The sequence below is a fragment of the Primulina eburnea genome, chromosome 4 (assembly GCF_022965805.1).
Source record: "Primulina eburnea isolate SZY01 chromosome 4, ASM2296580v1, whole genome shotgun sequence".
Classification (NCBI taxonomy): domain Eukaryota; kingdom Viridiplantae; phylum Streptophyta; class Magnoliopsida; order Lamiales; family Gesneriaceae; genus Primulina; species Primulina eburnea.
Window position 1 is genome coordinate 3,659,723 of NC_133104.1, and position 16,431 is coordinate 3,676,153.

The following is a 16,431-nucleotide window of genomic DNA, read 5'->3' on the forward strand; positions in this document are numbered from 1 at the left end:
CAAATTATTTTAAGACATAACTCAATATTATATAGAAAGACAAAAAGCTTATGCAAAATCTTATCCAAAAATTGAAAAAAAAAAAAATTAAGGGATAAATTGTGTCTTGCAAGACAATGCATGGATCATGATTCCTTTCATGTACAAAACTCCAAACAAAAAAAAAAGATTATAAATGAAACAAAGACCAATTTAATGGACTATTACTGGAGGATTTATAAGACAAAAAATGAAAATTTGTCAAATTACAATCCCAAAATTACTATAGAACCAACTATGCACACTGATATAATCTATACATGTCAATTAATGTCTCATATGAAATCAAAATCTCAAATTTGAGACACGGTATCAGATTCGAAACCCGATTATAATAAATATGTTCCAATTTATTATATAAAAAAAAACCATGTACATGATATCGGCTTCCTCGCGTGTATATATTAGATGGGCGCGCGCCAAATATACACCTGATGACTCCGAGGAAGTAGGCCTTGAATCGAACATGACAACATCCATGTCTGCCATTAGTTGACTACATACGTAAATCAACTCAATCAAAGGTACCAAAAGATATTCTTTCTTCTTCTTTTTTTCAAATTTTAAGTTTGATATCAATCTTAACACTTGGTGTGAGGTAAAATAGAAATATGTTGTATAATAAAAGGAATTAAAAGTTAAAATAGAATTATAATAATTGTCTAAAGTATATCGTCTGATCTTACAATAATCATATCTTAATAGCTTATTCGAAATATAAAATGCTTTTTTAGTTCACTTTTGGGGAAAAACAAAGAAGGAAAAAAAGAACCAAGCATTATGTCGACACTTTTATGGGAAATGATTTGAAGGATGCTGTCTTCTATGCTTAAATGAACTGCAAGTGCTTGATGTGGTACTAGGAATAAATCTAACTGAAACGAGCAAATATAAGCTGTGCCTTCTTCCAAACAAAAAACTATAACTTTGATGCATTATGCCTTTTGAAACATTATATTTAGCCATCAAGAAAATAAGTCGTCATTCACCTGGAAATTCCAGGTTCTCTACAAGCTTCTTGCGTCCAATCGGGCATCGGAATCCGATAGTGGTGTACGGTTTATTGTCATTGTAATTAAACATCTATATTTCAAATATGCATTTGGAATCAGGCACACTAAAAAATCAAAGATTACAAAAGAGAAGGAACAGGGAAAATTTGGACATCAGGGCTCCTTCATTCGGTCTCAAAGTCAAAAAAAGTGATTCGATTAGCTACAAGAATCCTTGTGATGGTGTAAATAAACTACCTTTTTAGGAACTGAAACCAGACACCAGCTCAGCCGAAACAAAAAAATGAATTTTGACCTGAATCTACAAGCTGGGCGAGAATATGATCCGGTGTCGCAAGAATTAACTAGATTCTTACATTTTCAGGCGCCACTCTGCATCACAATTCGTGGGGGAAATTGTCGATCTGCCCTTCCTCTAAAACATCTTTGCCATTGACCGTATAGTTTATCCTTATGCGCATAACAAGTGGTTTCTGAAAGTAAAAGCACAAGGTGAAAGCTCGCAGCTCGGTTAACATAAAACAAGATTGTATAAGCATTTGGCTTAAAAAATATTTTCTTGAACTATATTTTTTACAAATTAGATTTATCTTAGTGAATCATAGTCAAAAGCACTTCTTTTTTGGTATATTGAAAGAAGCGGGAATATATAAATACTAGAAGTTATATTGGCCTTTTGAATTAAGTTTTTTTAAGTTTTAAACACTAAAATCTTCTCTAAAAATCAATCTACAATGGAAAAAATGCCCATTATATTAAACAGAGAGGGATCCATAGTGAAACAAGTTTATACGGGTGTCCTTTTACTTTTGGAAACAAGTATTTTATTTTATGAAAGCTTTTTAGAGACAATAGGGGAACCGAAAGAGATGGCTGTTCCAGAGTTCAAAATCAATCATAGGGCATGCAAAACACGTTAAGAAGATTTTTGAATTAAAAAAATTGCAAGATGCATAAATATATATATATCGGCATGCCTTCACATACCTTGCCATGCTGGCTGTTTGAAACTCGTAATTTCTGTGTGATTGATCCATTACCACTTGCAGGAAGTGAACTACTGCTGGCAGGATCCAGGTGCAGTTGAAGAAACTGCACATCATATTACAAACAAATGATGTTACGGAATGATAGGATCCCATACTTCTCCAACCCAAACTTCAGTCTCTCAGCACACAAAAATTCCAAAAAGATTCACAAGTTAAAAGATGCAAGGTCTAAAATAACGATGCAAACTCAGAATACCTTCGGGACAGCAGTCTGGAATACAAAATTTGAATAAATATCGGATGACTTGTTCATGAATTCAGCCTCAATTAATGTGGACTGTAAGTTTCCAGGTTCTTTTGAGAAGTTGAAAGTTAATTTCAAGGAGCTGCTTTCGAATGCAACAATTGATGGATAGGAAGAGCCATTTGTTTCTGCAACTGCAAGACAAGGTGTCAAAATATGAGGAACAAAATAATAATGGCAACAAGGTAAAGAGTTTGTTGACATATACCAGGCGCTGATGAGCTAGGCCCAAAACCGTCCAACAAATCCATCATTGAAGAACTTCCAACTGGAGAAAAAGTTTTTGCTGAAGGTGCAGAATTTGATGCTAGATTATCCAACACAGTCACGGAAGTTTTATTATCTTTTCCGGATTGCAATATATCAAATGGGGATGAGTCGCTTTGAGATTCAGATGGAGGAGTTCCGATAGACAAAAGGTCCAGCAAAACATCAGTGCCGTTAATTTGGGTTCGGTTAGTTCCTGACACATAGAGTCAAAAGAATAGCATAAAATTAACAATTTACCGTATTACATGAAAGTAGATGCCAGAAGAAAACAGATTATTTAAATTACGCTAAATCTTTTTTCGAATTTTTCGTGAGCAATATAATATGCGGCAAAAATATTTTAAAGAGCTTTTGGCATAATAAAAACTCCAATAATCTAAAAATGTCAGTGTTTCAAACTAATTATTATTTCACACTTTATAGGACAACCTTGAGAAGATGAGGACAGATCAACCCCAAGAAGATCCTGAAGAAAAGCTCCATCAGAAGAGCTGGGTCCAGGGATTTCATCTGAACTAAGATCGAGTAAATCTACAAGCGGAGCTGAAGTGGGCTTGGCAACTCCCTTTGGAATTTTTGATGGAACTCCTTGAGAAGATGAAAAGGCGGGAGGCACAGATCCAGCCCTCCTACCGCTGTAAGTAGCCTCATCAAGTACTGGCATCCTTTCAACTAGTGCAGACCTAAACAAAAGCATCCGCATCATCTCATAGCCAAGTTTGTATAAAACAAAAGGGGAGAATGTGTTGAGACAAAAACTGGTATCTGTACCTGATTCTCCCGTGCTTCTCAATGATAGAATTGAATTCAATGGCTCTCTGTTGCAGTTCAAGCACGAGGCTTCCTTTCTGATGGATAACGATATCATTTATTCTCCTGCAATAATTAGAAACAATTCTTGACTTACAAAAGAAATAAAAGCAGTGACTAAATAAATCTATACGTGCTATGACATGATAGATGTACAAAGTACATGCAATTATCAGTATTATATATTCTTACAGCAGTAAGATAAAAGCAATAAATCAGTGAGTTCACACAATTTATAACATGCAGATGCAGGTCTGTCAAACAAGGAAAAGAAACAAAAAAGAAAGATCAATTATTATACATATATATTAAGATGTTAATCAGTCATCACTACATTAGAGAAAACAAGCGGAAATATGTAGACATGCTCCAGAGAATGCAGCCTATCAAAGATTGCAACCAAGTAATGGTAACATACTTTGAACAGGAGGGAAATCGACTTGATAGCTTTAGCAAAGCGATCAAACACATAGCCCGAGTTGTGAGATCTGCAGAATGACGCTGAATTACAGTTTCTACAACATCCACTGCATCTACCTCTGTTACCTGCTCTAGACAGCAAAAATATCAATGTTGTCCATGAAAATGAAGTTTTAAAGCGCCACTCACAAGATTAAAGAATCAACGCGATTCAAGAAAGATGGTGATAGAATATTTTAAAACTATCCATTCCCAAGCATTTAACCATGGATATATGATAACTCAGCTAAGGGACTTGTCAATTTATCGTTTCAAACCTTTCAGTCTGCTTCAAATAAACATTCTAAATCAATAGCAGAGAACAAGCTAATAAAAGTACTTGAAGGGACTCAATTACCACCTATGGCTGTAAAGGCAAAAACTATCATGGATGGATAAGAGCTTTAAAGCTGTATGACAATAGGGGCCAAAAAGAACATCCATCTGGGGAAACCCGTTCAGAAACTGAAATTTCAAAATTATTTCAGGCAAAAACTATTATTGATGAAGAAGTTTGATCCAGTTTGTAAATTTGTTGACAAGTATTGCAATATGATGTCTACGTATATCCAACAAAAAGGAGTAGATGGTGAAGATAGAACCAAATGAAAAGCAACAGCACCGCATTAATGTACAGGCTCGAAAAGACGTTAGTAAGTGCTAATTTAAAGGGGTACAGGAACCACCAATCCTGAATCAAGCCAATTGACTCTACATTTTTTCCGTGCAGAATAAACATTTCATCGTCAGGAAGATAGACGACAACGAACTGGAGAGAGAAAATATTATAGAAATGGAAATATATTATTCACAGAAGTATCAACTGAACTTGATAACCAAATCTAACATGCTAAAGCTCGAAGTAAATTATTGACATAAAAATTAACATTAAGTTCTTTAAGACGTATGTCAGTTACAGTTCACAAACATACGGCACACAAATAGATGAACAATTTAAATAATGTCGTTACAAATCAGAAACATACAGCACGCAAATTGGTGAACAAATTAAACATTGTCGACACCCCCAACTCATACAAACCATTCTAGGGAAACAATGAATACAAAAAGTGATAATTTCAGAAGTATGAACTCACTGTTACTGGATCCTCTACACCAAGCATTCCAGCATTACTGACCAACAATTCCCCATATTCTCCAATGCACCAAACTGCAACTCGAGCCAGAGTTTCCTGGTGGAGACAGAAAAATTTTAAGGCATGAGTAAAAGAATATAAGAAAATGTGAATTTATTTGATACCTAATTTATTATCGCAACATGGTATACCTGTTCACCTGCTGTTTGTACAGTCTTGTACAGTGATCTAACAGTATATCCATGGAGATCAGAAGCATTGGTAATTACGACAATAAGGGCATGCCACACTTCATCTTTCACATAGTTTCCAGCCTGCAAAATATCACAAACATCGATTCTCTCGGTAAGCGAGACAATCAATAAAATGATAAAACAAGTAGACCAAACTCTTCCTCGACTAAATGTATTTGACGACGTGGCATTTTTTTATAAGAACTCATGCGCAACAGAATAAACTAATGGGGTGACATGTATAGCTAACAGAATCTGAAAATATAAATGCTTTCTAAGAGAGCAAAGCACGGGATCAATTGGGCTACAAGTTAAGATCCTCACAACATGCCGAACTCTGAAGTAGAAAATAATCAAACACATTATAAAAATAAAAATTGCTTAAATGTTGTGTTTAATAACATATATTTCCAAGTATTTACACAAAATGGTACTCAACCAACAGATCTTTCAGAGTTCTCCTGTCCAAGAATGATTCTAAAATTGTAGTAGATCTACTATTCGATTGACTGTTTTGCTTTCAACTATGAAAGCAACATAAGTAAATGTATCAGGTCAAATTCAAAAGCATTGGATGTGCAGAAGGCCAAAAATTGCACCCAAGTGATTTTGGGCCAAAAGCCTAAGTTACTAATCAATAAAGTAACCAAACTAATGCCTTACAAGCATCTAATAGAGAAGCAATATGATCTTTTGCATCACAACAAGAGATCATTCTTTTAGGTTTGTGATTCATCATAACACACTTTCAAGATCAACAATACAGCATCCACATCTGAGAGCTTCACAAATCTAAAGATATTATAGAGACTGTCATTCCAGTCATTAGCACATCAAAACGAAGTGACAAATTGCAAGTCATTTCAAAAATCGAAGCTGGTTCACAAACAACCACGTCTGTGAAATATAAGAAGGAATATATGATGCCTTTAACTAAAAATATGGTATCTTTCAAAAGGTCTGCAACTAAACTTTCAGTATCATAGATATTCCACAAATACAAGGCATACCTCAGACAGAACCTTAAGCATCTGATCAATGTACCATATTTTCTCAGGGGAAAACCTGAAATGCCACATAATAAATGAAAAATGAGTTTCAGGTCCAACTGCAATAAGCTAAAAGATGCATCATTCAAGTCAGACCAAGACATTGCACCGATGTTTAATATTAACTTTCGGGGTCATGAAATCTGCAAAACATTTATGGACAGAGTGGAATTATGTCATGAACCAACATGCCAGTCAAGCCCTTATGCAAGGCCCAACCGATCGGGTTTATCAAAGAAATACACACGGGAGTTTCAAGCAAAGGGACTAGGATCCAGAGCTTTGTTTATCTTGTAATCTTGTTCATTTTTTAATTTCAGAATAAATCAGGTGGATATGCATATGATAGGATTAGGTGGTTTGCTTTTGAATTTGTTTTATCATTTCAGTAGTTTAGATAACGAGAACTCTAGGTGTATTTATTTTGGTTTTGATGAATAAAGAAGCATCAGAATATTTTTCTCAAACAAGTCTGATGAGATAGTGAGTTCTCTCAAACGACCATCATTCAAAAAAATATGACAATAGGCCGTAAGGATAGAAAGTCGAGTAAGAAGAGATACACAATGGAAGGTCACGATTTTTCAGTGAACCCACCCATTACCTGATCCTCTTCAAAAGCACGTAACAGGTTACAGACGAGTTTAATAAAGAAAAGGTAGGAGCTAGAAAAAAGAGAACAAGATAATGTTTTGACATGAAAAAACATGTTAAGGTTGAGAGAAGAGATGGGAGGTCACTAACAGTCTAACACGGTAAATGACAAGGGAAACAACTTTTGAATATTTTGTTGAATTTACAATTTCCTCACAAACTAAGAAGCGTTGCTTACAGATTTTAATGAAGACAATCAATCGCAATATTTTTAGTAGCTCGAAATTATTAAAGGGAAAAAGTCATCCCATGCTTAAACGAAACAAATGTATTCAGTCATCAGAATTATGAGCTGCTACTAAACACATAAAACACATGCACACGAGTACAACAATTGTCCATGATCGGACTATATAGATTCTTAGACCATGCAAGGAAAACAAATTTATAGAATTTTGTATCAATTTAACTCACTTCTCAACAATGGAGCAAATTTTGGTGGAGAGCTCTCCCTTAAATTCTGGATCACATACTTCTAGATAGTCAACGAGCTCCTTAGTCAAAGACTTCACGTTACTTTCATTTATCAGAAGATAAACAAGTTCAAGGGCCCTTTTACGGATTGAAGCATCTGAATCCTGATACAAGATAAGCACCCATAGGCTGCTGAAACTATATTATCCAAGAGAACTAGAAAACAATGAGTTGGGAATGGAAAAAAAAGTAGGAAAGAAGAACATATTACAAATTTTAATAATCATATAAAACAAAGATCGGGTTTGAACTTGTTTGGTTTAATCACATTTTTTCAGGAAAAATCAAAATTCTAGAAGAACACAAATCAGTGCTCAAGTAATTGTGTCAAAGTACTATCTCACTGATGTATTACATCATATCAAAATGAATAGATGAAAATACGGAATAAAAAAATCTCAAAAATGTAAAGGAAAAAATTAGTTTGGAAACAAGATACCTTTACGCATTCCAAAATTGTTGCTCGATGCCTCTGTACTGCCTGGCTATCTAAAAGAATAGCTTTCATCAACATGTTCAATGCAACATATCTGAAATAATTCAACTTTATCATTCATTCACATGAGCCAGAAGATTGAAACATTTAATCATGGTATTTACAACTAACATGATTTTACGAATCTGTTTTAAATTTCTACACATCTTAACAGATGAGATTTGATCCACTTCTATCTAGTTTGGTTCATCACAGCCAAAATTTCAAGTATTTTGGATGCTTCTGCCAGCTCTCTACTAAAGTTGCGATAAAGGAAAATCCATCATCATTTGTTGGATGTTAGGCCACAACATTATTTCAGCGTAAAAACTTTGAGTAGTATTCCATCAAATATCTGACATGTCCAGGCAGGTCAGGCCTTGACAAAATGTAAACTAGAAAATATTGCCTCGTTTTAACATATTCTCAATAATATGCCATGCTTCATATATTGAATAATATAAAGATTAAGCACGATATCCGTTATCTAAATATAGATTATGATATAATAGTAGATAAAGCATAATGGCCTATGAGCACAATGGCCTATGCGAAAAATCTTAATATATGTTTTAGTATCTATTGTTTGGGTGTACTACAAATACTATAAAGAAATAAAAATTTATCGGAGATTTGGCAACAACAGTATTCAAGATTTAACAGCTAAATGAAAGGCTCATAAAACCATCAACTAAGAATTAAAGTTGCAATGGAGCACAGAGATTTGACAAGGCCATAATTACATCCAAGAGCAACTAAAGATTATCCCAGTTGTTCCCTACTTCCAGAAAAACTAATGGCTTGCACGAGAGAGAATCTTAAAGTGACGATATTCATTTAGGAGCCTTCGGCAAATGACACTAGTTCAACAGATTAAAAAGCATATAACAAGATAGAAGAGTTTGAAACATATTCATTATGAATCATACAAAATAGTCATACCAATGGATGGAGATTACCTAATATTATTGTCTCGGCTAGACAAAAATCTTCCCAAAATATTGACAGCAAGCACACGTAACCCACTATTATCTTCAAGGCTCATGATGGTAGCAACACATTCATAAAGAATCGCATTTCCTGTATTTTTGTTCGATTCAGTCTTGGTTGCCACCTAAAATGACAAGGAAACAAAACAAAGGAAGATTCATGATACAGCACATGGTATCCCTAGTCAAAACTGATTATTCAAATGCCGATGCTAAAAGCATCATGTTTTCATGCAATCATAACTATGGAAAATCAGATTCCACGATTTAACCATGGTTCATTTTTTCGTAACTTATGTCATTGAGTTTGACATTAAAAATACCCAATTCATCGCCACCTCCATGTCTACCAGGTGGATCTTCTTTGTGTAAAAATCAAAGCTGGATTGCTGGAATCAATTAAGTTGATCTCATGTCATGAAAAAGATGAAATTAAAAATAAGCCTTGAGACAATTAGAGTTCCAACAGATACAATTTGTGCGATACAGAATATTATGTGTCTTGAACTCAAAGTGAAACCATTTACAATGAGAATAGATAATTGAAAATAAGAAACAACTAGAATTTGAATAAGGGTAGACTCGAGGAAAAGCAAACTGGTGCAAAGATTATACTAACTTACCTGGGCAAGAATATCATTCATATTATCACTAGCATCGGGATCTCCTTGTCCTAACTCTCGTAAGAGCTTGAGCAATCTAATATGAAGAAAAGGGTCTGAAATCCCAGAAATGTTGTACTCAGGTGCATATGAACTGTTTGCAAGATCCTTTAGAACTTTGACTAAGATGCCTATGCAATTCTAACAAAAAGAAAACAAAAGGAAATAAATGTCGCAATCCAGTGTAATTAGCCAACTATATTTCGCCCAACACACTACCTCCATTACCTTTCTGAAATGCTCGAGAGCTTCTGTACTGACTTTACACATATCCATACAAAGCTGAACTCCAGTTAATAACACTCCATGGTGTTTTTCTTTTAGCAATGCAACAGCAGGATTTATAAAATTCTCAGCCAGGTCCGGAACTTTTTTTATGATTCTTATTGTGCATAATGCTGCCTATATTGAAAAACAAAGGAAGGAATTAATACAAACTAATAAATGTTTCATGTTGTTTTATTTTATTTTATTTTATTTATATAACAAATGGCAATAGCCACAAAGCAAATCTTCCAAATTTAAACAAAAATAAAATAAATTTCATCCTAAACGGACTATTATTAAGAAACAAAGTCTCAGCATTGTCACAAATCCAGCAACCAGATCCTATCACCAGGTTGTAGGACATAATAGAAATGATTAAAATGAAATGCAAAAATCAAATATAGGGCTGGTACCTGCAACCTTTTGCATCAAACACCACACAGATGTCAACTCAATCCAATAAAGAGCTCGGAAAAAGGTTGCAAAAATGTCCCAAAACAGACAAGTTTATTATCCCAATGGACCAAAGCTTTTTACACTCTATGGAGGTGATTCTTAAAAGAATGCAATTTCTCAGCATATGACCACGGAGGTAGTATGTCTTCAGTGTCAGTTGAAAATTTTTAATTCCTTTCTTCTATTGTTGATCTCAAATTTTCAAGTTGTGGATTCCAGCAAGCAACCAATTGAACTTTCTTCGGGTGGGTAGTTGTAGAACCCGTAAATTAGACTGCGTATAAGCCATGCATAATTCTAATATTTAAAATTAAAATGATTTTTATTGTATGAGTATTTAAATTCTTTTCTTTAAATTTATTTATGTTACGCAGTAGTTTAATCGTCATCTTTTCAGTATATAAGTGAGGCCGGACTGGAGATGGAGTATTGAGATAAGTTAATAAAGATTCATTTAAGAAGTTGTAATTTAGCATGTTTATTTCATTAATTTATGTTTAATTATTTTTATGCATTTTATGCATAATTCATGCATGGTAGAATTTAATTCATGAAATTTTAAAAGTTCACGCATTAGGATTTCTAGGTGCATTTCACGTTCGAACGAGGATCGGAGACCGAAGAATTTTCAGGAAAATTATTTTTATTTCACGATTTATTTTTATAAATTAAGTTAAAATATTTTTAAGTGTACTTTTCAAAAATGGGAAATTTTTGGGTATTTTTACCCGCAAGATTTTTATTTTTAGCGGTACGCAAATTTTATCAAATCGGGTGACATTTTAATGGTTCGGCTAATATTTTCAAAATCATTTCAACATGAAATATTTTTCGAGATTGTATTTGGATTTAATGGGCCAACTTTTAAGCTCGTTGGGCTTAATTAGCTTTTAAACCTTTAATTGTTATTTTAAAGCCCATTACCTATTTCTTATCTATTTAATTATTACCTAAAGCACCATTTACCCTAAACCTAATACTCAAAGTAGCCGACACCTCCCACCAGCCGACAACCCTCACTTACATAAGCTTTTCTTCTTGGTTTCATCACCACACCAGCCGAGAGGATTCGGTTTGCACTTGTTCTTGCTTAGGAAATCCTCCCGGCGCCTCCTGACTCTCATTTTTGTTCATCAATCATCAAAGGCACGCTAAGTATCTCCATTCTCGCATCATTTGCGTCATATATGTGTTGTGTTATGTGTGCTGTGTATAAATTGCTCGGTCCTTACTTATTCGTGGATTTTCTTTTTCGGTTTTGGCATTATACCTCACGGGTTGTGGTTGCAGCTCGTGTTTTACTTATTTCTGTGCAAGGGGCTGTGGGTTGCGGATGCTAGAGGGTGGAACCATGTCTCGGTTTAAGGAACTTTATGCTAGAGTCGAGTATGAGAGCAGGTAGCCATCGGGTTGCTAGGATCGAATCTTGCCAGCCAAGGGAATAGGGTCTTCGGTTGCCATGGTGTAAGCGATCATTTCTACTTGGTTTGCTCGGCAGCTTTATGTTTCGGCTAAGCTTGGTTTAGGAGCTCTCTTAGAGCCATAAGAATGGGATTTAAAGGATGGATAGGTGTTGAGTTTAGAGGGGACCGAAGGAAAAATTAAGAAATGGAGCCATGTGTTGCAAGGAATATGGGTAATGTGTTGGCCGAGAATTTTGCATGTTCTGGAGAGTGGCCGAGGGGGTTAGGAGTGAAGTCTTATTTATTTTAAGGTCTTTTAGATGTGTGGTAAGTGTTGTAAAAGTTGGGACCAATATATTTAATAATTGTGGCCATGCGTTGGAAGATGATTTTACAAAGAGGGGGCCGAGAGTTTTGTTCTTTTCTCGGAATATCAGCCGATGGTTTTTGGGTCTGATGTTATAATATTATTAGCATTACAGTGTTTTTAAAATATGATAAGAAGTTGGGAAAGTTTCGGTTTAGTTTTGGTTCGATTCGGGTTAAAACCGGGACCCCGATCCAAGTTTTAAAACGAATCAGTTAAGTTATGAATTTGGGCTCGATTTTACGTCTAGGAATATTTTTAAAAATGTTTTGGATTATTTTAATGAGTCTGGTAAGCTTCGGGTCAATTTTAGAGGTCCATGGGTAAAATGGTAATTTTTGGGTTTCCAGGGGCAAAATGGTCATTTTGCATCCGGGGTGAGATTTTAGTCCTAGCAGCACCCCGAGCACAAATCATAATATTTTTAAATGTTCATGCATTACGTTTACGATTTTTATGCTATTTTAATAATTATGGTGCATACTTAATTTAAAGGAATTAAGTGAGGAAGAGAAGAGCACTCCGTCTCCGCCGCGCCGCGTCGTTATTTTGTTTGTTTTCAGTCAAAACAAACCAAGGCATGTTTATATCTTCTTTCACTCTTCAATCAAGCCATATAGATATTTTTAAATATCGCAAGTACATAATTTTAATACAAGATATTTCAGTATGCGATTTAATTATATTACGTGCATTAAATAGAAAATGATTATTTTTTAGATTTATACGATATGGCTTGTGGTTCCTTCACTATGTGGGAGCATTATTTATACGGTCGCCAGTGACCGCTCAGTTCAGGTTGGTACCACCCGGTCGCCAGTGACCGATCAGTTCAGGATGGTACCATCGGGTCTTCAGTGACCGCCAGCTCAGTTCCAGGCTCCCCGGTAGTCAGTTACCGATCAGTTCAGCTTAGTGCAGTGGCCACAGGCGTAAAACATAATCTCAACAGAAAATTTTATCAGTTATTTCAGTACAGGGCTCCAAGGAGCAAATATTTTTACTGTGATTATCAGTTCAGTTATGCACGTATTATAATTGCTCAGTACAGATTATTTTCAGTATGCCTCATGACATGATATTTTACCCCATGCATATTTTTACTCAGATTTTACTCGTTACCTGCGATATATGCATGTTGAGTCTTTAGGCTCACTAGACTTGATTGTTGTAGGTACTGATGAGGTCAGGGCCGAGGGCGGGGACCAGTGAGCCAGCTTGGGTCGGCAGTAGTGGCACCCGAGGACCTCAGTGCAGCAGTGTTTATTTTATTCCGCAAACAAATTTTTATCAGTCATTGGACATTTTTTAAATTGTTATTGTGGACAAACAATTATTTCATTCCGCTGCTTTTATTTTAAACATTGAACTTGATTCATCAGTTGGTTTTATGAGTAAGGCCATTTAAGTTCTTTTAAAAAGAAAAAAATTTAATTTTCCGCAAATTTTGAAGCAAGCAGTTTTAGGGCCTTCACAGTAGTAATGAATGGAGAACTCAAAATTATTGATAAAAGAGTTTCAAAAAAAAAACCTAATAATAATTAAAAATAAGCCTCCTACTTCATGATATACTGCATTGTTTTTCGACAAAGCTACTAGTACTACAAAAATTTTATGATTTGTTTAACAGAAACCGTGTAATGCAAGTACAAAGTGTTTGAAAGTGATATAAATATAGCTAAAACAAAATAGACTGGCATTGAATTGTAGTGAATTCTACCAGGATCTCTAAACTCGCTTTAGTTTTATGATTTTGGGAAAAAAAATCCCAATCAGTAAGAGAAATATGAACGACTTACTTTCTTCCTGATATTAGGATCCCTAAATTGAAGTAATCTTTCAACTTCTGGAGCAAGATCACGAGCCATTTCAGCAGAACAGATATTTCCCAAGGCACAAAGAGCAAGTCCAACAATATACTGGTCGGTGTGATTAAGATCTCTGAGCACAGATTAAGGTATCTCAAGGGATGGAAAAAATATAATACCATAGGAAATAGGTGAATCAACAATGACTTCATTTAGACGTAAAACCAAAGAATTTTAAGCCTTAACATTCCGTTGCTGATTTGCCTCTCCTTTTATTAATTTATTCAGATACAGGTGGTACGGATGAATTTGTTTGTCTTGATAATAGAAAACTTATATCCAGAAAATATTAGATTAAAATGGATACTGTTTAATTGAATTGGTAACAAGCATCAGAACTTCCTGTCTTTCATCAAGAAGCGACGTAAGACCAAGATATCCTATTCTTTTTTCTGGAAATCCGGGAGATGCAATTAACTTCAGGCATTCCATTTGACCAAAATGTGTTGGGTAACCAAGCATGTGAATAAACATGAGCTTTGCCAGATTGCGATGTCTATAATCTTGGTCATTTTCACTAATTGCAGCTCGAATTGAAGCACATTCTTTTCTTATAGCAGCCCGCTCCTCTGCTGCAGTTTTGCAAGCACGTACAGCCCGAATCAAGTCCCTGGCAAACGAGAGTTATAACTCAATTTTACAAAAAAATAAGAATTATAAAAAGGAAAAGAAAATTGACAACACGCTACGATGGAAGGGCATTAGCTGGAATTAAAGACATCTAAGAATTCAGAAAGAGGGAATAAATAAGAGTGAAGGTTGATGAAGATAGAAAGATACAACTTTGGTGCTGAACTGATGCGCCAAATAAAATTAGTGTTTAATAATTTGGGAGAGGATAAACGTGTTAAGAAACTACTTTGTGCACCTGGTTTGTGACTCTTAAGGACACTTTTTATTATCTTATGAAAACCGAATGTATATGTTTTTAAGTTATACAGAGAACTCTTTTGTGGTACATTTAACATACTTCATAGACCATAAAAACAGAGGAGGATGTAATAATTTTTATACTCCAGAAAGATAGGAATCAAATTTTGGGTTTCATATAATGACTCTTTTTAGATCTATATGAGTGTTAATCAACATTCAGAAACAAACAAAATAGAGTATTCATAGAAATTCAGAACTTCATGCGAAATCCCAAAAAAATCGTTCCAAAAGCAAACAACTTCTTGAACTAACCAATTAACCAAGATGTCAATCAAGCAAGATCGGGAAAAAAGCGAAATATTACACAAAAACAACCAAAAAAATCGACAGCTTCCTCTTTTGAATAAAGATTAATCACCACTGCATCGTGAATACACACTGCTGAGATATACAATACATCAGAAGAGATAAAGATAGTAAAATCATCCATGTCCACCGTCCAAATGAAATAACTGTTTTTTACACTGATTTAACTAGCTTTGTCAGCACAATAGTCAACATCTTCATTTTCAACATTCTTTGAAAATGGCAAACTTCACATTAATTCGATAAGACTAACAATTCATTTATATCGAAAACCTGTAGTTTAAGCAGAATCCAAGTAGAAGGGAACTTTGAACTCCTTCAAAAGAAAAATCCTCCATGAACTCAATAGTGAATGTGCAACCACATGATGTGTAATTCTTACAAAAATGGATTTTTCATCCCCAGAATAATTCATTCGCCCTGCACAACTCCACTCATGCATTGATCGATGAGCTTTCAATCTTATAAATATTTATTTTACTAGTCCCAGGAATCACACAACCAATCAAACTAAAAACAAACGAAAATGTCATAAACCAATCAAACTAAAAACAAACGAAAATGTCATAAAACGCACCTAACACATCATCAAACGTTTAATAAACTCAAATGTGACAGCTTTAAATCGTTAAATTCGCACAATCACACAGACAATCAAAATTGATCACTAAAGAGTAAACGAAGCACAAAAACACAGAAAATAGGAAACCAACGGCGTCCAGGTGGTTACCTCAAGCGAGTGGAGGAGGAGAACGGATTCATGATCGAGTCCATTTTGAAACCCCGATTAAGCTCCACCAGATCCAGCTATATTTTGGATCTGAAACCCTTTATTAGAACGGATTTTTAATGCTGTAAATTGAATTCAATGCCGATTTGACGTGTTTCTTCCACTATTATTACGCTGAGAATGAGAATTGGGTGTGAAATTCAAGGGTGGATTTGGTGTGATGTTCTTGGCAGACCAAAACTAAATGCTAATTAGTAATTTGGGGGGAAAAATTAATTTTCAATAAATATTAAATTAAATAATGCAGGTAAACTTATATTCTCCTAATTTGGCAGTCTTATATTTTAACTAATCACATAAATAATATAATTTCTCCGCTAATTTTTTTAAATTCAGAGACTTTGAATAACTTAAATTAAATTTATTTCCATATAATTTTTTTCTTGTTATCTTTTCAACTCGGGTGTCCGCGTTGCGGTTGGATTTTATGAAATCACAAGTGTTACTATATACACTTTAAAAATAGAAGTTGAAGTTGACATTTATTTTTAGATGATTACTCGTCTAATTGCTTAATAAAAAAA

At 34.6% G+C, this 16,431-nt stretch overlaps 1 protein-coding gene across 2 annotated transcripts; it reads right to left on the reverse strand.

Moving 5' to 3' along the window:
- Window positions 1–1,098: 1,098 nt before the first annotated feature.
- LOC140830664 (AP-1 complex subunit gamma-2-like) lies at window positions 1,099–16,107 on the reverse strand. 2 transcript variants are annotated; one of them, XM_073194082.1, is made up of 18 exons: window positions 15,848–16,107; window positions 14,186–14,488; window positions 13,810–13,951; window positions 9,746–9,919; window positions 9,479–9,658; window positions 8,826–8,980; window positions 7,831–7,921; window positions 7,332–7,495; window positions 6,225–6,279; window positions 5,173–5,295; window positions 4,982–5,077; window positions 3,844–3,971; window positions 3,387–3,491; window positions 3,045–3,298; window positions 2,554–2,808; window positions 2,298–2,473; window positions 2,040–2,144; window positions 1,099–1,525 (listed from the first exon to the last, which is right to left on the reverse strand). In XM_073194082.1, exons 1-18 carry the CDS (start codon window positions 15,889–15,891, stop codon window positions 1,430–1,432), a joined length of 2,646 nt encoding a protein of 881 aa, XP_073050183.1. In that variant the 5' UTR covers window positions 15,892–16,107; the 3' UTR covers window positions 1,099–1,429. The 2 variants fall into 2 exon arrangements, with proteins under 2 accessions (XP_073050183.1, XP_073050182.1); XM_073194081.1 differs by having other exon boundaries at window positions 2,298–2,479; window positions 15,848–16,106.
- Between the last annotated feature and the right edge of the window lie 324 nt (window positions 16,108–16,431).

Excerpts from the sequence above, each read along its gene's own strand:
- LOC140830664 (XM_073194081.1), bottom strand. The coding sequence starts at position 15,891 with ATGGACTCGATCATGAATCCGTTCTCCTCCTCCACTCGCTTGAG. Across the intron at positions 9,659-9,745 it reads CTCTCGAGCATTTCAGAAAG|AATTGCATAGGCATCTTAGT; the intron begins GTAATGGAGGTA and ends TCTTTTTGTTAG. Across the intron at positions 2,480-2,553 it reads GCCTAGCTCATCAGCGCCTG|TTGCAGAAACAAATGGCTCT; the intron begins GTATATGTCAAC and ends CTTGTCTTGCAG.